This window comes from Paramormyrops kingsleyae, chromosome 24 (genome assembly GCF_048594095.1).
Source record: "Paramormyrops kingsleyae isolate MSU_618 chromosome 24, PKINGS_0.4, whole genome shotgun sequence".
Lineage (NCBI taxonomy): Eukaryota > Metazoa > Chordata > Actinopteri > Osteoglossiformes > Mormyridae > Paramormyrops > Paramormyrops kingsleyae.
Window position 1 is genome coordinate 9,753,591 of NC_132820.1, and position 24,806 is coordinate 9,778,396.

The 24,806-nt window shown below is 46.9% G+C and overlaps 1 protein-coding gene across 3 annotated transcripts; it reads right to left on the minus strand.

The window, feature by feature from the left end:
- Nucleotides 1–153: 153 nt before the first annotated feature.
- wwc1 (WW and C2 domain containing 1) lies at nt 154–23,876 on the minus strand. 3 transcript variants are annotated; one of them, XM_023845038.2, is made up of 23 exons: nt 23,683–23,876; nt 22,773–23,371; nt 17,443–17,552; nt 16,690–16,893; nt 16,432–16,508; nt 15,594–15,673; nt 14,887–15,016; nt 13,821–13,964; nt 13,380–13,453; nt 12,979–13,221; nt 11,862–11,951; nt 10,221–10,783; nt 9,433–9,550; nt 8,918–9,082; nt 8,310–8,502; nt 7,803–7,943; nt 7,489–7,565; nt 7,182–7,374; nt 6,614–6,778; nt 6,243–6,335; nt 5,431–5,661; nt 4,295–4,413; nt 154–3,723 (listed from the first exon to the last, which is right to left on the minus strand). In XM_023845038.2, the coding sequence occupies exons 2-23, from the start codon at nt 22,889–22,891 to the stop codon at nt 3,657–3,659; spliced, it is 3,396 nt and encodes a 1,131-aa protein (XP_023700806.1). In that variant the 5' UTR covers nt 22,892–23,371; nt 23,683–23,876; the 3' UTR covers nt 154–3,656. The 3 variants fall into 3 exon arrangements, with proteins under 3 accessions (XP_023700806.1, XP_023700807.1, XP_023700804.1); XM_023845039.2 differs by having other exon boundaries at nt 23,222–23,876; XM_023845036.2 differs by having other exon boundaries at nt 22,773–23,876.
- Nucleotides 23,877–24,806: the final 930 nt, after the last annotated feature.

Here is a 24,806-nt window from a genome sequence, read left to right on the forward strand (position 1 = left end):
TAATTAATGAATTAATTAAATTATCGAATTATAATTGGCCACAGAATTGTAATGTCAAAGTCTGTGCCGATCCATGAGGGATGATCCGAGCCACAAGTCACCTTTACAATGAATCACGCAGGGCGCAATAAATGACGACACTTGCACACCAGATTGCGTTGAAGAAAAACTATGTATTTGTTGCGAAACTAGAAAAAAAAGTTATTGTGCTGATGAAGTATTTACAATGCTGGTCGACATAATCAGTATTAAAATTCACAGTTTTCAGAAGTTTCATACGGGAAAATAAACAGTAACACCCTATTCACAAAGTGCGGCGAAAAGAAGAAAGTGTATGTTACAGAAAAAAGAAAAATCACAATTCTAATTTGGTAGATTAAAAATCAAACAAAACGTGACTTGCCTTAACAAAACAAACATTAATTAAAATCCTACACGAAAACAAATTATCAGACACCAGGGGGGATTACATTGGTTTAACTGAATCCATGGCGTGTAATTTCTTAGTATGTATCTCTGCATCTTAACAGCCTAGTGTATTTCAGCATTAAATTGTGTGTAAAAAGCACCTAGTCAGTCAATTGCATATTTCCAAAAATCCGATTTAATCCAAACACTGAATATCTTAACATAAAACTTCCTTTATAAATTCCAGTTCCAGCACCAACTGAATAAAAAAAATAATCATTTTGCCAAAAGAACAGGTCAGATCTAAACAGACATAAACAGTGTGTTCTGCTGACGAGCGAAATAAGCGTTACTTGTATACCGCTCACTTTTCTGTTCTGCAAAACTAACCAGTTTGTCCTCTTAACATGCGCAAAATACATTGCCAGCAATTTCTCATGCCGAGGGAATGTTTGCGGTTAATTTGGTAATCGGTTTAATATGATAAAGCAGGATAAATTCTTTCATATTAATCACTTAAAGCTGGTGCGAAGGTGTCTTAGTCAATCGCATTCAAGACACATTTTATAAACTCGATCCTGGAAATGATGATGAACAAAAACTGAAGAAACAACTTCCTCCCCCTGCCCCCCGAACACTAACAGGCGTCTAAGGAAAACAACCCGATGTTGAAATCATGGGTAAAATAGCGATTACTATGGAGCCAACATCTCATTCACGACTTTTAAGTTTACCTTCATCAAAAACATTTTACACAACGGAGACTCGATACAGGAGACATACGGAGATTTACAGCAGGACCTTTAAACCTAAAATGGCCAGTATTTTAAGGACGAAATATGTAGTACATAAATCCAATTTCAAAAATAAAATAGAAACTTAACAATGGTTTCTTTGTGCATTTTTCCATTGGATCGGGAATCTTTACACTTCGAAATGCCTCGATTTTCCAGGTGCCAGCGCACGAGCCTTTAAGGTAAACAGCAGTTTCTGCACTGGATCCGTGCAAGACTCAAATCATGGGGCTTTTTAAAGGTAACAGTAAAAGACAATATACTGTGTTTGTCTATTTTGCATTTGAATCATATGGATTTATAACATCGGCACTGGTTCTATGACATCTTTCAGCGTTGTTATAATCATTCTGGAAATGTACAACCCATGTCAGTTTTTATTGATGTAAATCACCATAGAGACAGACGGCCACAGAAAGTCACTTAGAAACATAAAATGGGACACTGACAGCAAGATAATCAGCGTATTGTTAAAGGTGTACCTGTATTCTTAGTAAACATACTTGAAATGGGCCACATATATACACGAACACATTGACGGATGTCCTGTAGGTGTCGCTGCAAGAGTACAGACACACCCTACTTGGGAATAATGGGGGGAAAAAACAGACCCGGCGTTAGTCAATCAGCTACGAGAACATGGACGTAGGAAACCAGTTTCCTATAGGAACGGTGCCAGGAGACAAACACACGTCTGTGACAGAGGTTTAAAGAACGTGACGTGAACTGTGTTCCACACCAAGTCTTAATACCTGTGTACACAAACTTACATCTGCTGAACTCCAGTAAAATGTGCATTAGGCATGGAGTTCTTTCAAAACACTCCCGTCATGAACCGACCAGCAATAGTCTTTCTGGGTACTTTAACAACTTTAAATCAGTTTAATGGAAAACCAAAGGTAGGTCACAAACAGTATTAGAAATGTGCTGTTGTTTCCGGATCCTATAAAAAATAAAATTATAAAATATATATATATATACCAGTGAATCCTAATCATTCTCGTGCGTTAGAATTAAGTGCATTGGCTAAAATACTCGACCGCTGGTTATACACTTGTTTGAAGTCTACCAATGAAATGTTTCCACCATTATCCGCTTACAAAAAAAATACAAAATTGAGACACCAGGAAGATTCATTACATGAGCTTGTGACTGTCATGCATTATTAAATGTTTATCCATCGTTCCCCGTAGTTCAGACGTCCTAATTTAGCGTTTCAGTTTCAATCCCTGGCCCTTGATCCAGTTACATATTAAAATCATCAGAAACGCCGCCGATTATACGACACGGTAAAACATAAGTGCAACACGTTTAGCTAAGTCTACACATTGTTGTGTTTGTGAGGCTGTTGAGAGCTCTAATATCCAGATCCATTTTTTTACACTTGTCAAATTCACTTTGTGAGGACATATTATCTCGTTATCCGTGTCTTTCCTGAAAACACTGTTCTTCTCAGACTCCTTGGAAACCCTCGATCGTTGGGTTTATTACGTAGCCTATTAGATTTGGACTCCAGGGACCGCACTACAGTAACCTGAATCCTCATCGATCTCATAGCAAGAGGATCCATAGTGTCTAGTTTCCAGTTTTTGGTGTAACATTTTCTGGTTAACTCATTACACTTCATTCAAAAATAATATGCGGGTATTTAAATAGCTAAATATTCCTGGTACAGGGCAAATATTCCCTAAAAATATTGAATCACTTAAACAGATTCAAGATTCAGATCCAAAATAAGGTTTAGATTATATTTCAGGAATGACCTTGTGCATGACACAGAGTTTCGTTCTTTCACGGTTATAATTTACTTGCCCGAGTGCGTGAAGAATGTGGAGAAACGGACGTTTTCCGGATTACATCGGAGCCACTATTTCCAAGCTAGCTTTTAAAGTGCACGAGCGTCTCTATGTGTTACCTGAGAGTTAGCCACGCTAAGTGCTGCGCCTCCGTAATGCTACCAGCCCGACCGCGTGCACCGGTGCTGTTCCGGGGAGTTGTCTCTCTCGGCCGGCTAGTCCCCCCCCCCCCCAACCCGATCCCCAAATGACTCCACGTAGAGGAGTTCCAAAGCCTGGTCCTCCGCGTGCCAAAAGTACCTTGTACGTTCGTATTCACATCTTCGAAGGAAGAGTTTCCTTCCTGTTAAAAACAGCAACAGTTCGTACTTCCAATTCAAATCACTGCCTGTGAATATGCTAATACATAATATACCTAAAATAATACATTAATCAGTAACAGAAAAATAATGCTACAATGAGCAAAAAAAAAGGGCTCCAGTTGCTATCAATGACAAAACTATACAGATTATCAACTAAAAAAATCTACAGCCCAGTGTTTAAAAATGTGACGTTTTCCATATTTTTTTTTTTTTTAAACATTTCTTCATAACACCACCAGAAGTCAGTCTCATCTCCTTGGAAACAGCAGTTCAGACTTCAGAATACTTAAGACGTTCTAGACGTCGTCCGCCGGGAGATCAGGGATGTGGATCTTCGCTCGAGTGAAGAAAGCCATCTTCTCTCTTCATGACAGATTCACAGAGAGAATATGGTATCACAAGGCGGAACAGAGACGCCGGTGGCACTAATAGGCGCGCGACGGCAGTGTCAGGCTTTTGAAAGGCTTGTGGACCAGATCATAGGAAAGGACAAGTAGACACTATGGTTCTGCACACGCTGATACATTAGTGTGTAGAAGTCTCAGGTCACCAAAGAAAATTGTGTAAGGTGCTATTTATATGGCTAGTAGATTCAGGGGTGGTGACGGCCAAATGAAGCTTCATGAACCATTTGCTGTAATTTCTGACCCCACTAGATGGTGCTCTCTGTTCAAAACAGGGCTAAAAGCATGTCCCAAGAGCACCATCTAGTGAGGAAAAAAAATACAGCAAGTGGTTCGTGAAGCTTCATTTGGCCATTATAGGGGCATACCTAGAAATTCTGGGCCCCCTGACAAAATGTCATCTTGAACCCCTGTCTATAAAACTGAACATTTTCAGGAGCCCCCGTCATGTGCCTGGCCCCCGGAGTCAGCTTGATTCTCCTGCTGGAGGACATGGGGTGGGATCTCACCCCCTCTCTGACCTACAGTACCTGAAGGACTGTGTCTCAGGCACCTCCTTGCAACTCTGGCTGCGGATCTTGCTGACGTCCTTCACAGCTGTCCGCATCATCCTGTCCACCCTCTGCTCCTGCTGCTGCTCTTCCTGGGTCTGTGGGGAGGAAAACAGGCATGGGCCACTTCTCCTGGGTCCCGCGGGAGAGCAGAACCTCTGGCGCACACACACACGACCTTGGCGGCTCGTCCGCGGTAATTACTGGCTGAACCGTGGTATTTTTAATTGTTGCTTATCCATTTGTTTAAAGGTTAGTGGACGGGGGACTCCGTTCAGGGACCTGAACCAACAACACGTTGGGATTTAAAGCAACCACAGCTTGGTGCCACCTTGTCTATTGACATCAGCATCAGCGAGGGATTGTCATGAGGGCTTTCCTTTCATGCGGTCAGGAAAATCAGTCTCCATTTGCCACTCCGCGGCTTTGGCAGGACATCATGTACAAACACATCCAATAAACCGGATGCGACTGCTGGGTCAGACCGGACTTCAATGACCTGAATAAGTGAATCATTATATGATGGATAGATCTACTGACTGACCACTGATTGGAATTACAAGACTGGATAACAGATGACTTAACGCAGTGATAGCCACATTTAATTATCAGCTTTAAAATCAGTACAGTAGTTGAATCACATTTGTTAGTCATTCAGCAGATAATCTGGACTAGTTGTGAGTATGATCTGTCAAGGTGAGGTTTGGAATCCAGTGGATTAATGCAGAGATGGATGTTCGGTGATACACCGAACGAATGATCCCTCAACAAATAGACAGATGCTCTTGTTAACTATATCATTATATGGCGGATCTACTGACTGACCAATAGAATGATAAACAGACTGAAAAATAGATGACTTAACTGGAGAACTTGCTATAGTCAACCATCAGATAATCTGGACTAGTTGTGGTTTTGAAACTATTGGATAAATGGATGTAAGCATGTACCAATGCATGCATGCATGTATAGATAGCCAGCAGAGACATGCACGCATGCCTGTATGCAAGAATGCCTGGCAGATGGATGGATGGATGGATGGATGGATGGATGGAGATACTCTGAGAAAGAGCGATTCCTTGGTGAACAGATGGACAGATGGAGCTCATTCTCACCTGCTTCTCCACCTGCTTCAGCAGCAGCTGCAGACGCTCATCCTCCTGCACCCAGGCAGGCAGCCGACTGCAGCCACGCATGCGCGCGTCCTCCAGCTGCATGCTCAGCTGCCGCAGCACACGCAGCTCCTGACCCAGGCGGGAGTGGCGGGTCCGAGACGCCTGCAGGTCCAGTTCCAGGTCCAGGGAAGTGCGAAGCAGCCCATCCAAACCCTTCACCGGCAGGGGAGGCTGCATGGATGGATGGATGGACAGATAAGTGAACGGATGGGTAGATGGATGGGTGGATTGAAGGATAAAGGAATGATGGATGGATGGATGGACAGACAGGGACAGAGTGACAGCATAAGTGAATAAACGCATGGATGGATGAAGGCATGGATGGACAGACAGGGACAGAGTGACAACATAAGTGAATGACCGGATGGATGGATGGATGGATGGATGGATGGACAGACAGGGACAGAGCAACAGCATAAGTGAATGACCGGATGGATGGATGAATGCATGGATGGATGGATGGATGGATGGACAGAGTGACAGCATAAGTGAATGACCGGATGGATGGATGGATGAATGCATGGGTAGATGGATGATTGCAACCAGTGCATATACAGATGGGCAAATGAATACATGAATTAATAAACTAACGTGTTGATGGAAAGATAGTGGGGAAAGTAAAGACCTTCGACTGTCCTGTTATAATAAATAAAATTTCCACCGAACTCCTGCTGACTGATGAATTACGCGGCAGCGATCAGCATGTAATCGCACAGGCTGTCGCGGTGCAGGGCGTCCGTGGGATGGCCTACCTTCTTCAGCCGCACACTGCGCCTCTCCGCCGAGTTCCGGACGAAGGGGGACTTCTTGGACAGGGTGGAGCTGTCGCTGTCGCTGCGGTTAATCTGCGCGGGACGGGCGATACCGTCACAAATTCAGCAGACGTGTTCTTATTACCGAGACCGGAACGCGATGCGTTTTGCCATTTCTCCACACTCCAAATTTACATCATGGCGGCGATTCCGGAAAGAGGAGAGATTTCTGCTTTTCTTCGCCAACACAGAAAAGTAGGTCAGGAACCGCTCGCTAATTGGGTTGAATGGAGGGAATGGAAATTCCTCTAAGTCAGCAGACTGTGCGTGCGGTTCCGTGTGCGAGTGTGTGTGCGCTGCGCTGTACCCACCCTGCAGATGTACTGGCTCTGTGGCCCGGGGGAGAAGGTCTTCGAGCGGATGATCGTGTTCCCCCTCACGAAGGCGGCTTGCCGCGGTACCGCAAGTCGCCGCTCCTTGGGCCGCACCACCGAGGCCGAATTAAACAGACCCTCTGTACTCGTTTCCTTATTAACCTGTTATGTCAAAACACAAACCATCTCTGACCTAAATATCACCCATATCCACGGGTAATGATTATTAACACTGAAGAGATGCTACATGGAGAAGCTATAAGCTATAATCAACGAGTTTAACAGATCAAGCATCCGGATTGTATGTGCTGAAATGTATAACAGCAAAGTTAATGCCGTGTATCCTGCTGTCACTTATCGATTTATATTCCATTTGCATTTATTTAGCAGGGAAATTTTTGCGAAAGCAGGGTGACAGTTCCTGGAGCAATTGAGAGTTAGGGGCCTCGCTCACTGTGCTGACCCTGGGATTTGGACCAATGACCATCCAATCACAGGCCCAGCGTCCTACGATTCTCAGGATGCACAACACAGGACTTGGCTTATACAGTTTTTCTGTATTTACCCGTTCTGTCTTTGCTCCCGCCTGAAACTGGTTTGCCGCCTCCCCCTCTGCCTCCCATTGGCTGGATTCGGGGTATAGCTCCTCCTCTTCCTCCAGCAGCACCTCCTCATCCTGCTCCAGTCCTTCCTCTCCTTCGTCCACATCGCTCGTTTCTGGTTCCTCAAAAACATCGCCTTCCAGGGAGATGCCATGCCTGCATGGTGGACAAGCTCTCAGATTACGAGGTGAAAGCAGCTAGAAATGAGTACGGTGACCCGACAAGGACAAAATACCACAGGATGTTTTGAGAAGCAAAGGGCACACTGACCAGTTTAGCTTCAGCGAGCCCTCAACATTGTTCCAGGTTCCTTCTGTGGTGCTGGGCTCCGTGGCTGAGGGACAGCTCTGGAATATGGGGAGCTTTATTTCAGAAGTTTATTATTGAAACTACTAATTTATTTTAATAATAGCTTTCTCTATGTTCCAGACTATAAGCATTATAGCATTTGTGTCTGGTGTCAATATGGGCCTTGGGCCATTAACTTCCAGAATGAGGTTAGATGGAGTAGATAAATCTTGTGGCTTAAAGCTTCGCATTAGAATGGTCTGAGGAGTAGCAGGGGTGAAAAAGTCCCTTCTTACCCTCCCCTCCCCGACGGCAAACTCCGTCTCCTGGTGCTTGGTGTCGATCTCTGCCAGGTAACTGTAGTTGAGAAGGTTGTACCACTTTGTGGCGAGTTCCCCAGAGCTGCTGATTTCAGCCAAACTTATCTGAGCCCCAGCCTGACAAGAAGTAAAGAGGACACGGTCAACCACGGCTCGGTTAGCTCATGACCGGAAACAGGCCACGCTGACCTTGTTAGCTAGCTCTGGACTAGTTTCTTGAACTGAAGACTATCAAAGATTTTCAGTAGTGTGTTAAGCAGAAGCTGAGACGGGTGCGTTGGGGAGTGTAAAATTCATTAGTCAACTCAGACCGTTACACGTAACATTGAAAGTCGACAGATCGTCTCTATAGAGTCCACGGTGACACACCCTGATGCCACTGACTACCAGATAATTACTAGATACTAGACAGTTTCTCTGGTGGTGGGGGTGGGGGGCGGTTTTGCGTTGCTAAAGGCAGCCAATCAGGGGAGCGGCGCTCACCAGGCACTCCTCCCTGCCGGATGTGTTCATGAAGCAGACGTCAACGCGTAGCGTCTTCTGCCTCAAAGCACCATGGGAGCCCTGCACACTGAACACTTCGTTCAGCTCCGCCGCATCCTGCGGCTGCACCCCCCGGGTGCGGAAGAGGCACCTGGTGGTCTCCGAGCAGGGCAGCACGGCCACGCGGACGTACCTGGGCAGAGGTTTGCGGAATCATCACCCGAGGCACCATGCAGGAGGAGCTTCCATAGGAAACACAACAATAGCAACAGTACTGCACAAATAAAGGGTTAAATGATTCCTTGGATATGAAAAGCCACAGTGTAAGAGAGGAAAACAAACTTGTAACCACTGCTAATTAAGTTGGGAAGCATATATTTTTATGTTGACTGAGCCATCAGTTTTACTCATTAGGTTACAATTATCAGGTAAGGATATCAATAATGGAGCCCTAAGTGCCACTCCACCTGCTGGCCAATTAATAAATATTTCTCATTATATTAAACAGAATTAATTAAGCATGATTTATTGTAATCTGTCACCCCCCCCCACACACACACACACACACACACACACACCAGTAACATGAAAGAGGGCCCAAAGCTCACATGTTGCATTCGGCCGGCGGAGCCAGGGCCCCGCAGTTGGCCAGCTGCATGACGGCCACCGTGAAGCTCCGCTCTTTCGCCTCATACCTAAGGCCCAGCCTGACCTGTGCTGAGCCCGGGTGTCCTGCCTCATCGTAGGTGGGCAGCTCGACCAGATGGCCGGGCCTGGGAGAGAGAGAGGAGTGTCATTTAGCGACACACACACACACACAAACACACACACCCTGAGGCAGTCATGCTGGCTCAGGTTCTGCTCCTGTTTACACAAACAACACGCTTAACAACATGCTGGGCCAAGAATTTTCCAGAACCACCTCAGATGTTCTATTGCACAGCATCAGGTTACCATATTCACACATAAATTTAAATAATGAGAATTTCTCTAATGGAAATAAATAGTTGTAAATAATATGGGGTCAATGTTTCTGTTACGACTGTACGGTTTGATCTTTTTCGGGGGGGAGCTTTGATATGAATGAGTCTGGCTAATTCAGCCCCGCCCTCCGCTGACGTACCTCTTCTCGGTTGGCTCGTAAACGCCACTGTCCCCTGCCACCGATTCGTCAGAGACGGCGGACGACACGCCGGCGTTCCTCAGCCCGGCCATGCCCCCCCTTGTCTGCGTAACTGAATCTGAAGATGGAGTAGAAGATGGGGGGTAGGAACACAATGTCCTGTCAGCGTGCTCATGTCGTCGGAGGAGTCGGGTTTCGGGGGGAGGGGTCACATTAACCCGACCCGCCTTCCGGCTGCCTCTGCATCTCTATGCTAAATTATCCACTCATGGGGAACCGGCCATGAGGACGTTGCAGAAGGTGGCTCTCGTCGTCCCATGTGACCGCGGCGGCCATCTTTGGCCACCGTCTTTAAGGCGGCATTGTGAAACTTTATACTCTGCCGGAGCACCTGTTAGTCCCAGGGCTGCGGTTACCTGAAACACTCCAGCTCTGTACTCAGTATAATTATATCACAGACACATTCACAGCATTCAGGAATGTGTCGGACGCAAAAGGCGCCACCAGGATTCCCAGAAGTAAAATGAAAGATAGGAAACCCAGCCAACGATATATGTTAGTTTGTTTACGCTCCACTCAAACTATCAATATAATGTGACAGGTCAAATACTTCGTGTTACATTGTGCATTTGGATGCTCAATGGAAAGAGACTGTGTACGAAACAAATAGATGCTGGTAAAAGGCTAGGCAATGTAAAAGGTCACCTGGTCACATGGGAGAGTAGCCAGGTCACATGGTTCAAAGAGAAAGTAGCCAGATGACACGGTTTGCAAAATGTCTGCTCTACCTTTAGAGGTCTCAGCACCAGCAGCTGCCACGTCCCGCTTGGCCCCGGCGGGGCGCTGGCGCGAAGCGTCCCCATCGTCAGTTCCCAGGGCAAGCTCCGTCAGCCGGCTCTGTAACTCGGTGTCCAGACCGGTCCCAGCTAGGCCCAGGAAGGCGTCCCCAGACAGGAAGCTGGAGTCAGCGACCAGCGGGGAGCAGGGGGGCGACAGCGAGGACAGCGAGGACCGGGGAGAGAGCGAGCCTGAGGAGCGCGGCGTCTCCGACAGCCGGAGGGCCTGCAGCCGCTGGGCTCCGCCACCGCCTCCGCCTGCCGCCCCCACCACCTCGTTCTCATGGATGGTGGGGATGGAACTGGATGGTCGGTACCCTCCGGCCACACTGTCCTGCAGAAGAGTGTCCAGCTTCTGCCGGAGGTCTGGGTCCCCCAGCTCGGGCGGGTCCAGGTAGAGGTCAGTCAGGCTGGGTGACGACGACCCCAGACTGGAGGCAGCCAGAGAGCCCCGACTAGACGTCAAGGAGCCCCGGCTGCTGCCGGAGGAGCAGGAGAGCGTGCTGGCAGACAGGCTGCAGGCAAAGACATGAAGAACGAGACTTCAGCACCAGGGCACTTCATTCCAGCTTCCTATATCTATTTCCGTCTGAGCAGCGAACCCCAGCCCCCCCCCCCCCTTTTGCCTTCCAAAACCTCGACTGCACTTCCCTCAGAAACAGACTAATTAAAGCACCGCGCCTCGTTAGCAACGGCACAGGGGAAATGCAGTCGGGTCTTTGATGTTCATCGTTCGAGAAAACGGGAACATCAAGCATTCAGAATGGAATCAGAAGGCGGGCCAGTATCACCGGTCTGTCTTATTTGAAGTACGTTGACGTATCCGATTGCCCTTTTGATAACTTTCAAAGGAAACACGCCGACTTAGTAGACAAAAACCCATCCCACTTACACTATATTTACATCATCCTATAACTAGGGACGGTGTTGTCCTCCACGTAATGGGAGTCTTGTGAAAGGAGTGCTAAACGTCCATAGATACCGAGACGTGAAGCCATGAACTGTCAAGGTTGCTCAAACAAACATGTCAAAGCAGGCTGGTGGTTTCAGACAGGGAGGAATTTGGGATCTTTGCCAAAACATAATGGGATGGTCTGACCTGGGGCGTCCCTGTGACGTTCGGCTGGACCGGGCTGCACCGCTACAAGGTCAATAAGCACAGGCTGTCTCATGGACACGGCAACATCGAATGACAAAATGGGAGGAATCCAGAACAGCCAAGGGCTCCTCCAGCACAGCTTGCACGCAATTGACCACAAAAGCCAACATTAGAGCCATCTGAGCAGTGCAAGGCAAGGGGAGACCCTTTAACACGTCTATGACTGGAAGCTCATCGAGCTCACGTTAAATTTGGTGGAACATAGCCTTTCAGCCACTTGCTGAGTAGACCTTCCTCGTGACACGTCCTCTCAACATCAATACCTCCAAGCCAAAAGGATCTCCAGGTTTCCTCTCAACAGACTCTTTCATCACTTGCGTCTACTTATGACCAACCAAGGACAGGCGCCATAGCAACACCCATAGCTATTCCCCAGACATTCTTCACCGTTAGGAGACTTTCAGGCCAACGCCAACAGAACTCACCGACCTCACCTTTTCAGCTGGCTATGTAGGGAAGAGGCAACCCGAACCATTTCTTCCAGCTCTCGGACTAGTTTGTTTCTCCGGGAGTGTAACCGTAACCTGACGGGAAGAACGAGAGAGAAGAGCGAAAGTCATGTGCCGCACTTCAGAGAGACATTATGCACAGGATTCCGCCTGGCTTGTTTACATGTTTACACGGCATCCTGCCCTCAGAGGTGGGATGTAATAACAGAGCTTTTCTTTAGATATTATTATTTTTTTTTTAATGACAGTGAGGCAGAATAGAAAGAGGCATCCTTTGTGGGCAACCTAGATCCCCACTTTCAGGAGGTCGGGTTACAGAAGGCAGGTAGATGCAGGGGGTGCGGAGAACAAGGGCCCTATTTATCAGCGGGGGACCGCCGAGCCCTGACTGGCATCCGCACAAGGGAAACCTGAGCCATGGAAGCAGGTGTCTGCGCAAAGGCAGCGAAGCAAGCAGCCCACCACCGATCCCAGCCCGCCTACGGAAAAAAAGCTGACGTCTCTTCAGACCAGAGCTCACTTGCACCAGCCCCGTATCTCATGCTTACATTGTCTAAGTTGGGGTTCTGACTGATACCAATCAGGGAACAGGTTATTCCTGGGAACATCACAGATTGAAATCCCAAGAGGTCAAGGAAGACAACGAACATCAGACTGCATGCAGCCCTGACACCAGCTATGATCTTTAACCAGCTCAAGCATATTAGACGGCTAATTAAGCAGTTAAAGTGGGTTTTTTTTTGTCTTGTTCAATTCCACTACCTGTTTATATATTCAACCACGAACCATTTTAAGGTTTGTCAACAGGATCACCACTAGGGACCCAGATTAGCACCCTGCTAGCTTCAAGTTAATACTCTTTACAGGTAAGCTAACCTTGCAAGGGGGGACAGGTAGCTGAGTGGCTGAGCACGGTAGCCCAGGGAGGTACTTAACCTGAAACGAATCAGCACAACTTCCAGCTGCCCTGCCTAAGCTATACAATATTAAAATCTCTTAGTTCTGTTACCTAAGAAAAGTGAGTAGAAGACAGGTGGCTAGATAGTTCTGTTAATTAATGTGTCGGTCCACAAGGGGGCAGTAATAGTCATCTGACGCTGACCTCTCAGTTAGGGCCTTGCTCTGGCTGTCCCGGGCCACCTGCAGATCCTGCTCCAGCCTCTTCTTCTCCGTCTCTATCTTCTCGGCATCTCCCGGGACCCGCTTCCTGGGCTTGGCGTACTCCAGCTCCCTCAAGAGCTCCTCCTTCTCGTTGATTAGGATCAGCCGATCCCGCTCCGGGTCCAGGAGACCTGGCCACGCCTCGCTGTCCAGCTTGGCGATCTGCACCTCGATGTTGGCAATCCTGCAGACACGTCGGCGCGATCAGAGTGACTCACTCAACGCGGCAAGGTGCCCCGAGACCTGCGACCGCGGCTCGCCACCAAAATAAGTCAACCAGCGGTCAACGTCAGGCGCCCACAGGTTTTATCATGGGGTCGTCCAGAAGCTGGGAAAGTTTACCGTCTCTTGGCCTCTTCATACTTCAGACTCAGACGAACTTTCTCTGCCAGCGTGTTGCTGCTGTTCATAGCAAACTGGAGGGAACCAACAGATTAAATCTCTCAGGGTCAAGTGCTCCTTTTTAACCCAGTGAGTATACAACAAAATGTAAATTAAAGAAAAAAAAAATCACATTATTTGAATGTCATAAATTTAAATGTACCTTTTAGTAATATTAAGAAAATGTCACTAAATGCAGCACCACTCAACCCAAGACATAAATGGTTGCTTTGGGTGCCAACGTAGCAACCCAACTTCAGAAGGGGCGACAGTGGTGAAGCCTACCAGTACTAACCAAATCCCAGAAGAGAAACTACAGATGGAAAACCCTGTAGAGACCCAGCCCAACTGATCTCAATGCACAGTGAGTCCCCTGATTACTCTCATGTGGTGGTCGCTCACCTCTGCAGGCAGGTCGGTCTGGGATTCGGCATCCGAGTAAAGACGGGGGATGGAGAGGTTGGAGTCGGCCAAGGAGCTACTGGCCCACAAGTCCATCTGGGACCCCGAGTCGAACAGGAAGCCATCCTTCAGAACAGCCAGTTTCTGCATGAAAAGTCAAATCGAGAAATGAACAAAGTTTCACTTAAGGTAAATCAACTATCTATCATGCCCCAGACAGGAGCATTCTGGAAGCCAGCTGAAATACCGTACTGGTGAGATGCCAGTTTCCACAGGGAAAAAACAAAATGTAAGCAAAACGCAAATTGGTAGCTGGTTGGCCGGCAGGGTGTGAGAGCTACACTCTTAGCACGCCCCCTTGTGGCAGGAGGCCTGAAAACTGCACCTACCATCAAGATGCAGGAGACAAGCTTCAGTACAACACTTGGGATAATAAGACAGCAGATTATTTCAGTAGCTTAAAGAAATAAGTGATTTTAGATGCGTATTTTTAGGATTTTTCGACCCGAAGGCATGGAGAGTTGCTTGCTCATGTGGAATTATGAAAATGCACTACATGTGGGCCCGGCGGGGATGGGCTGTCTCCCGTGCGTCACATGACCACGCTCGCACCGCGGCGCCGTTTACCTCCTGAGCCCCCTTGTGCTCTTCACGAGAGCGAAGGAGAAACACATGCAAGTATCACTATCGGGGGGAGGGAGAATGATTAAACAGATGCATTCCCATAATTCAGTGGGGCACATCCACCTCCTCTCACCGCATGGAACCAGGTCACCGGGTTCCCAGTACTGCCCTCCAGCAGCATCTGAGCTGGGCCAATCTGCTGGCATCTGCGCGGCGTTCGGACGGGATCCCGTCAGCCGCAGGGGGGCGGGGCCTGTCTGCATCACCTTGGAGACGACATGCTGGGTGCTGAGGCAGCAGCTGGCTGACCTCTCACATCCTCTCACGCCATGGCGACTGTTGTCTAGGACGGATTCTGCCCCCCCTCCCCCACGCGCCCACAAGCAGGCACACGGTTCTCGCACCTCTTGCCCCCCCCCTCGCCTCCCCCAAGGCAACCCACCTGCATCAGCTCCCGTTTCTCCTTCTCGCCTGCGCTGATGGCGTCTTTGATGGACTTCACCTCGCTCAGAATGGCCTGGGCCTCGTGCAGCTTGTAGCCATAGGGGGCGCTGGACACCTTGTGGTCAATCCTGTCGAGGAGGGGAAGGTGCGAGGAGCGAAATGAGGGGGGGGGGGGGGTCGACAGGATATGAGTGTGCCGGCTGAACGGAGGCTGCTGTGCGGGAGGGGGGGTGGGGCAAACACACCAAAACCTGACGGCGGCTGCGGCTGCGGAAGGTGACTCATGGATTAGCCGCGAGCGACTCCGGCTCGGCCGGTCCGACCGCATTCCTCGCCGCGAGCTGAGGGTAGAGCCACGGGGGCGGCGGCAGCGAGGCCCTGGCTGAACACTGAAGCCCTGAACACGCCGGCTCTTATCATAATCCGCGGACCTCTGTCCTAACACTTTGCCGCTAATCCTGACACTAGGGTGGGCACTAGTGGTTAGCTTAACCCGCGTTCTCTTCCCACAGCGCCTAAAATGTCAGGATGCGGCTCCCAGAGATGGTAAGACGTCAAGGATGACACCTCTAGAGAGACGGGTAGAAGGAAACGGGAACCAAACAGGGAACCAAACGAGACAAATACGATTCTGTTTTGAGCCGAGGGCAGGCGAGGACATGTCGCGGAGGGCCCCGCGGGCTTCTTCCTTTCGGACACACTTACTCTCGGAGCGTCTCGAAACCCTGTTCCTTATAACGCAGCTCTTGCTTCATAAAGGCGAGATCCCGCTTCAGCTTATTTACCTAAAAAGTGAGAAATGAAGATACGGGGTTAGTCCACAGGATTGGGTTTACAAAAATAGATGAGACCGATCGACCACATCCGGCCCGAGTCTTTGGACAGAGTTCAGCAAGCGCTGAGCCATCGTGGTCCTGCAGCGCCGTGTTTTGCCCCGAAATACGGAATTAAGCCCGACGATCACCCCCCCAATTCGCAGAAACGATGGGCCGGCCCTATCGCCGGCTCAGCCAAACGTTCCAGCCAAACAGCAACTACGCGAAACAATCGGCAAGACTTTCAGCCCACTTTCCGAGAGGGACTTTCTAACCTGCGAGGCTAATGACGAACATTGCATATGAGGAGGCAAAGGTGCGAGCATCTGGCTTGGAGGCTTTGTGTCTCATCACATCATTACATATTTAATTACATTTTATTTATTTTAGCAGATGCTAAAAACGACATGCAGAAAGCAAGGTCAGCCAGAGCCTGAAGAAAGTGGGAGTTAAGGGTCTCGCTCAAGGGCGTGAAATCACTCACTCAACCCTAAGATTCGAACCCGTGAACTTGCCATCACAGACTGAAGACTCCATGTGGCCAAACCTTAACCCACTGAGCCATGTACCACTGAATGGTGACAAGCCCTTTGTGGAAGCAGAGTCTGGGGGGGGGGGGGTCCTTTACCCGGCTAATTTCTACACAGATGCACTGTGGGAAATGATGGCATTCCAGACAAGAAATCAACTAATTAACTTTGTTGTTTTTGTCATGCAGCAGAACTCACCCGGCTCTTGGCGGTCACGATCTCTGCCTTGAGTATCTCTGGGTCATACTTGCTGCTGGACGAGGACCTGGAGTTCACTGCGGGAGATGGAGACAGACGCACGATTCATTTCATGTTTAAGGCGCCGGCGGCTTCCTGCTCCGCCGGGCCACACGATCCTCCGGCATCTCAGCCTCGAATAGAGATGAGAGGGGATGCGCTTATCGTGCAGGATTTTCTTCAGGATTCCCCCCCCCCCCCACAAGCCGGCGGTCTTACAGCTGCTCTGGGAGGCGGACCTGCCCCGCCACACATCGCTCAGCTGCCGGTACTCTTGCTGGGCCAGCTGGAGGCGCTGTTCCTTGACCTGGCATGTCTCCCGCTGTGTGGTCAGCGCCTGCTGCGCAACCCCCAGGTACTCCCTGAGCATGCGCTCCTGCTCCCGCTGCCACTGCACACGGGGGTCCTCCACCTGCGTGCGCTCTGGGGGCGTCACAAACCGCTCGTTACTGCCCAGCAGCCCCCAAACCCACGTATCAGGGGGCTTAAAGGGACACCAGACCGTTTCAGTTTTTCTCAAACTTTACGGATTTTCTCTTCTTGTGGACACGACAGGAGCTTCCTGCCAGGACCTGGAACGTTACAGCTTCACATCTGCTCTCAAACCCCTCGGTTACCTCATTTGAATTTTAATCTATCATTATTCTGTAATATAAAAACAAATCGGGCACACTCCAGCCTTCACTGTTTAAAGCTTTATTGTGCTTTTTTCCATTAAGGGCACGATAAAGTTATTCTCTCAAACCACACTTAATTACGTCAATCGCACCTGAATGTTCACAGAGCCAATATTTGGTTGATAATTCAGCTTTTATATCATACCTAACTAACACCAAAACAGACTTGATTCTTATACAGAATTTTACTTTCCCCAATATTACAAATATTACAACCAAAGCAGAAAACTCACAAAAGAGGAAACCATTAAGGACTGCAGAGCATTTTAGGGTTGAGGATAAATTCAGCACTTACTGGTGTTATGATCCACATAGTAGGGGCCGATGTGGGGGTCAAAGGCCTCCTCCCAGCCGATGGGGAGCTCATCCCCGATGCAGTCAGCAAACGTCAAAGGCTTGGTCTGCCTGGGGGGGGGGGGGGAGGAGACAGAACATTCTGGGAACTCCTTTAATGGGACCTAAAGCTCCGGCATTAAAACGGCGCGTCCATCTCGCGGGGTTTCACCTTTGACCGCTGCAAAGCCAAGTGGGAGTGTTCATGGGCAACTAATTTCTGCACAGATGCATTGTGGGAAATGGCCTTGGCTTGCCAGACAGAAAATCTGCCAATTGATTTAGTTCAGTTTTGTTACGTATCAGCCTTTGCAATCGCCGCAGCGGCATGTCTGGCCACAACGGGAACGCGGCACTGCACCAGACCGCCGGCGCAGGAGACCGGGCCCTGCCATTCCTGGGGCCTCTACGACTCCGGTGCCAGAACGTTTCTGAGGCAACCCTGCTGCCGCCGTCCAAGACCAGAGTCCAGGAACACAAGAAACCCAAAGGGTGACCCCCCCCCCCCACTGAGACCCCAGCAGAACAATAAAACAAAACAGACAGACCTTTCTCACTAAAGGGCTCATTCACCACAAATATGAAGATATACTCTGTTTGCCGGAATGTTACTCAGTGTTGCTCGATTTCTCCGATCACTCTTCCGCTTTTCTGATTAAACAAACTGCAGTATCTTTTGATTTCGCCGTTTGCCGGCCTCTCAGCTATTATCAGCAGAACTTGCATATATACCTTCACGGACTCTGGTTCCCATTTGCAGGGAACGAAGTTCCGCAGCACAGCCCCAGATAGCGGACCATGGGAGATGTTTTCTAGACATAGCGACCTTTAGTTTGACAGGCATATATCTGTCAACAGCCATCAGCTGTTAATGACAAGGAACGCGGGTGAAAGCTTAACGGCGAAGAGTCATAATGGTTTTCCGCAGTCGGCTAAATGACAAAAAAAAAAAAATGCAATAAACATATACTTCGAGTGCTAATATTATATTTAGCACTCGATATACTTTATATGTGTCTTATATAAGATTAATTATGTGCAGTATAATGGAAATATGGTATACAGCAGTATTTTAAAATATTGGAAACAAAATTAACCAAGGTGGGTGGGGGGGGAGGTGGTGGTGGTGCTGAATTTGCTGAATTATATTATGGGGAAACCCTCCTCCCCCCATTCCAGCAAATTATATCAAGATTTTATCATAAGATTTCAAAATGCTGAAATAATGCTTTTCAAAATACTGTCAAAATACCACAGTAAGGCAGCGCAATGTCTGGACAGTGTTCCAGTATGAAAAATTAGATACTGCCCAAGATTAGATTAGATTACACATCTTTATTGATCCCGGGGGGACATCAGTTACCAATGGTAACAAAATGAGGACAGTCGGAGGGGCAGAAAAACCCCCCCACAGTGTGGCTGAATCTCAGACGGGAGACGTCATAAACAATGTGAGGAAGACCACTGTGGGCCATCTGAGTCCCAGCATAGGGAAGGGGACACGGCCGCAGAGGGGATCTTTCAGATGAGATGCCAAACAGAGACTCTTAGTCACCGCTGTCGTGAAAGGGCTAATCACTCATCAAACGAACCAGGGTGTTAACTTTCTTAGAAACTGTCTAATTATCCCAATGTGTGTGCAGGGTAATAATGCTTACCGTCATTAACAAACCCTAGAGCATTGATTACTCTGGGAAAACAACATTGAAGTTCTTCCAGTAAAACAATCTATCATAATTACTATAACTATTTAAGAGAAAACACGACCGACTAAATTATTATGCATTATGAAGAATTCATGTCGATAATGTTTTTAATGCTAATTTCAGCAAATTGTTTTATATATTGCGAATTAAGCTATTACCCCAGAATGATTCAGGAGTGGATTTTTTCTTATTTAAAACACCAACTATTCTGTGACCACCTGGATGCATTCTGGTTCTTAAGATTACGTTCATTGCCTTCACCCCCAACAAAGCAGCATGTAGGCTTGGTTCTTGAAGGCCACAGGTCCACCTCAGGTTCTGCTCACCCTTAACTGACATGTTGAAGAGCTTACCTGGACAATATGTCACATGACATGGTGCTTCTGGTAACTATCCAGCACTAATTATAAAGGTGTTAGAACCAATAATGGTATTCACTGGCAGGTTTAGCTGTCAGCAATCCTAAATACCACCACTATTTAAAATTACATAATGATATATAAAGGATGATGTGAACAATGTCTGACCTGCAGTGGTCCAGATACCAGTTTTTAACATCATTTTCAACGGGTCACAGGTAGTAAATGGACCACCGGAGAACATTCGCTGCAACACCCGCCGTGTTCCGACCACATGACGACGTGGGCCCGGTCAATTTTTAATGGCCACCTGTAACCTGATCGGTGCCACATCCAAAAACCTCTATTGCCAGGGATGGGGGCTACGGTTTGTTATTTTTCTGCTCACGGGTTTTTGAAGGAAAGGAATTTTAACCAGTTCACTTTTCGGTGTATGAATAATGGAAAAACCAGAGGAGAGAGCATCAACCCATTCCTGAATTTAAAACTGTGACAGAGATTGGACAGGGCGTATGATTTCCTCTTCATGGCGCAACCCTCCACCCTCCCAGGGAAACTCTATTTCTAAGTCTCCAAAATAATAATTCAGAGTCCTGATGTGGCAGGCCTCATCCTACTGCTCACTCCTTTAGAGAGGGTAGGACAAATCAGACTTAAATGTAGTAAAAGAGCTCCACTGCATCTAGCACGTAAGCAAGTCTTGCTGTAAAGTCAAGGATTAGTGGAATGTTTTGTGGCCCATTATATGACAGTAATGTGATTACACGATTGTCTTCTTCGTCACACCTGCTTATTATGAAAAAGATTCGCCATTTGGGGTTATCCTGCCCGACAAAGCGTTCTATACGCACTTCCACGAAAGTGCACAGCTCCTGGCTAAATCGACAGTTTATATTCGTGTGCAAAGCAACGGTGAGTCCGGGTGTGAGGCACGAGCAAACATCACACGGGGCTCGTGTCACACGCACGGGGCGAATTCCTCGAGTGTTTCAGGCGGCGCGGGCCTCGCCTCTCATCAACGCTCAAGGTCCAACAATGAAAGGAGGCTTCACCCCCACCGCGAGGAACGGTACGGTTATATCTGAAAGATAGCATTCCATTTCCCTGACGGGATTCCTGCTCGGTGCGTCACGCCGGGCAAAGTCAACAAAGGCCGCCGTTGGAGCGGCCGAACGCGGCAGCGGCGTGCTTGGCCACCGCATCACGCTAAGCTCCGAGTTCCTGTTACGGGCAGGATATAGGTTAGCCCTAATCTGGCATTCTTCACATACCGCGCTTACTGGGTTGGAGAGCCAGAGTGGATAATATACTTAGCGTACGGGAGATCAAATTCAAATTCATTATTTACGCACGCCGACAAAATTAAAGGAACAGTGAGCGCAGGCTTCTCCACCAGAATGCAGAAATCTACACTAAAACGGGAGTTAGAAACGGTTATCTAACCAAATCATACAAATTGTGTCTGGGGACTTTAGGATGCAAATTGTTTTACATTTTCAAACAGTACTACCTTCACCCGCAAAGCAAGCTTAATCGCTATGATTTAAAAAAAACCAGTTTAATTGGATTTTTACTAAATGAGTGATTAAACTTTCAAAATATAATCAGCATACTCCTATTATAATAAAACAATTTCTTCAGCTGTGATTGGACAGGGTTTTTTTCCACCCCGTGTCCTTGTGTTTTGCTTTACATTACATAACAGATGCCCCTAAAGCAGGTCATCTAAAATACTACATTTTCAGCAGCCATGTTCATAATCAAAACGGATCATGAAGCCGAGAATTAATTTTCCCTTAACAATACAGTAATCCATTTTTATGCGATTATAGTTTATGGGTCATTTAAATAGCTAAACTGCTTCACGCTAACACTCACAGGGGGATTAGAGTATAACTGTTTAAAACTTTTCAAACATGCTGTACACGCACAAGGCAGGGAAGCTAATGCCGGTAAGTGGTGTTTGTTAGGTGGGAATCTTCCCACCTTAGGGAACGGCAGACGAAACGGGGATTCATTAAGATACAGCACTACAGGTAATCTTTGTTACCTATCAACTGTTGCTTGGCAATAGAAGGGGGGGGGGGGGGGTGAGACGCTACTGGGATGTAAATCCATTGACTGTTCAGGGTTAGTCCTTGTCTTGTAATCGAATACGGCTTTTTTTTCCCCACAGGTGAGGCGATGAGGTCCCAACCGCTCGCAGCTGGCTCCGCAATCCAGCCACGCGTACCGCCGCAACCGCTTGCTTGGTGTTTTCAATAGAATAAAATAACACATCAGAGGCCCTACAGCTCGGGACACGATTTAATGAAACACGTGTTCCACACACACGCTCCTATCTTTCTCCGCATTCGCTTTCCTAAGGTCTTGTAATACACTAGCTCCGACCTCACCGGAAAACAAGGGGAAAATATATGCAATATATTTCATTTCGACTCTTTAGCTAGGATGTAGCCTATAACCTCATGTTTGTATGTATGCATGTGTGTGAGAGACCATAATGGCACGTAGAGACAAAAAAAGAATGAGTATCATTGCAGTTCTCTTACTCATACTTAATGTCTGTCTTTATTTTCGCAAGGAATTTTATTTTAAACCACAGAACCAGGATCGAAATATTTCCCGATACGAACTATCAAGCAGATTTTTTTTCATCTTGAGGTTCCGGGATGTGACTACCTCTATTTTTTAACTGCTGCAACACTGTGTCTCAGTAGACGTAAACATCTACAGATGTTTCAGAATAACGACAGTTTTATTTGAGATTTGATACAAGTAAAAATGGGGGTCTGTGTATCAACTCACTGCCGCTAAATGCAGCGCATTACAGTCCGTTTATAATTTACTCATAAAGTCAGATGCCTGGAATAATTACAGGGAAATATGCTGTATACGATCATTGTTCCCTTTGACATACTTTCAGCATGACTGTTTTTTACAGCTTGAATAAAGGGAACAGGATCAACTTCTTTAAAGCTGAGATTCTCTAAATAAAACGTACAGTTTCTCCATCACACGTGGACGCTTTAGTTACCAGCGAATATAATTCCATGGTTATACGTTTGAATTTTATATCACACATTAAGCAGCTACTTATTAAACTGATTTACAAAGCAGGTTCAATGTTAATTTAGTGACATAACCGGAATTTCAGATCCAACCCAATCGTATGTCACATGGATGGGAAAACACCGCTGTATTTTTTAATCAGACGAGTACCGTACCTGTCCCTCGGGTCAATCCAGCTTGTAGTATGATTGACGTGATCAATGTAATACACTTTCCCATCAAAATCACGGGCTTCTTCCCAACCCTCTGGCAATGGTAACTCCTTCCTTGGCATGTCAGGCAAGTCCCCATGTAATGAAAGTCTTCTAAGGGCTATTATGGTTGAATGGCGTGCAATTTGGTATCCCTATAATAACTATGAGGTCCTTTAAAAATCTTTACGTTATGCGTGCCATCAACACCGGATCCGTTTCCTTTTAACTCGATACTTCATGTTTCGGTCACCATCCACGTTTCCAGCGTCGGTTTCCCTAATGTGGTTAAGAAATGTGGCAGTTTACGTGTAACGAGCAACATTTTTTGGAAAATCTTTGTGATTTCGCTACATCGTGTGCTTCTCGGCTACTCGTCGGGTCTGCAGCGGCTATTGCCATTCATAACACACCGGCAACAAGTTAACGATCGTGCTGCGGGGCTCCGGAGCGGCGTGCTGGAGAGGGCGATCCGGGTTCCGAAGCGTCTCTGTTGGCATTCTTCATTCAGCCGCGGCGCTCGTTTATCCTCAATGCGGCGATCCTCGAATCCAGTCGCCGTGCTGCTTCGGAGGAGAAGAAAAAACTTGGATTTTCAACTTTCTAAGCGGGATGGACGTATTGCTTCTGAGCTGATTAACACATGACCTGCAAAAAAAAATAAAATCTACGATCCCATTCCCACGGCGCAGGTCTCCGATGCCCGTACCGGCAGTTGCAGCATTTCCCTTCAAAGCGAAAACGGCTTTTCTTAAATATTTTAAAACCCTCTTTTAGTTTTCGTCCACAGCGGCCACCATGTTTAACCAGCAGAAGCTCCCTATTCCTGTTCTTTTCAATAAGAAAATTTGTCTAACTTCTTTTCAGTACGCACCATTTGCATCCATGGTTCCGAAACGGTATATTTCCGTTAATTCTCCAAGAAATCCATTAAGTTGGTTGTTTTATTTGTACAACGCGTCCCTTTTCTTAAAGGGGCAATATCTCCCTCCCAGTGTACTGGTTGTTTCGGTCGTGATGCTGTTGGTTGAATTACGTCATCCAGGTGATTACCGTATTTCTCGTAACAAACGCCTTTATTGTAATAACTTTAAAACTGGGCAGTTAAAGTTTTGGTAGGTTATTTTTCACGTGACTCGCGGAAACACAAAGTCTTGTTCACCGAATGCAATTGTTTTTTTAAGATTATTAATGCTTTTAACACATGTCAAACATTTAATTTTAATATACATGCTCAGAAAACCTTGAGCATAATATTAATGACTTTAAGTATTTTACATTCACATCAACCACTCAGGCGGTGTTTTAGGATTTAAAAAAGACTAACTTAAAGGATTTTTACATAAGCGTAGGCTATATAAACCTAGGGACGGTCGCCAGTTTATGGCACAGAATGAACCCAGAAAGCAACTGAATGTGAGGCAACTGTATGGTGTCGTCGCGTAAGACGAATCACTCACAGTTACTGACAGGTATCTACCGTTAAACTTTCGACTTTTTTTCTCGGAAGTTTATTTCGACTGTAATCTCAACATTATACATACATACATTACACACACACACCTACACACACGCCCTAATAATCTTCCTTGGGTTTTTTGGGAAAGTCTCATTAAGACGCTTAGTTATAGTTTATTTTAATATAAAGGCCTTCCCTCTACAGCTGCAAAAAGTGCCAAATAACTAACTAAATAAACAAACAAAAATATAAATAAATAAATAAATACTAGGACGAAATATATGAACCCGACTTATTTTTTAAAAAGCGACATTTTTTTAACTATACCGAAAATAATAAATTCTTACTATATTCTACGTAAGCAACATCTTTATAGCTAATTATATTGCTGTGTTTATATACCTCTTTACAGAGACATTTGTCACTATGCTATCACGTGGTCTGTCAGGCCACTTTATTCTCGTGCTGCCAGACGAAAAAGGCTTCCTCTTTATTTTTATATAGTTCCTTTCCGTCGCTGTCAAGGTTGCTTCAAGTCA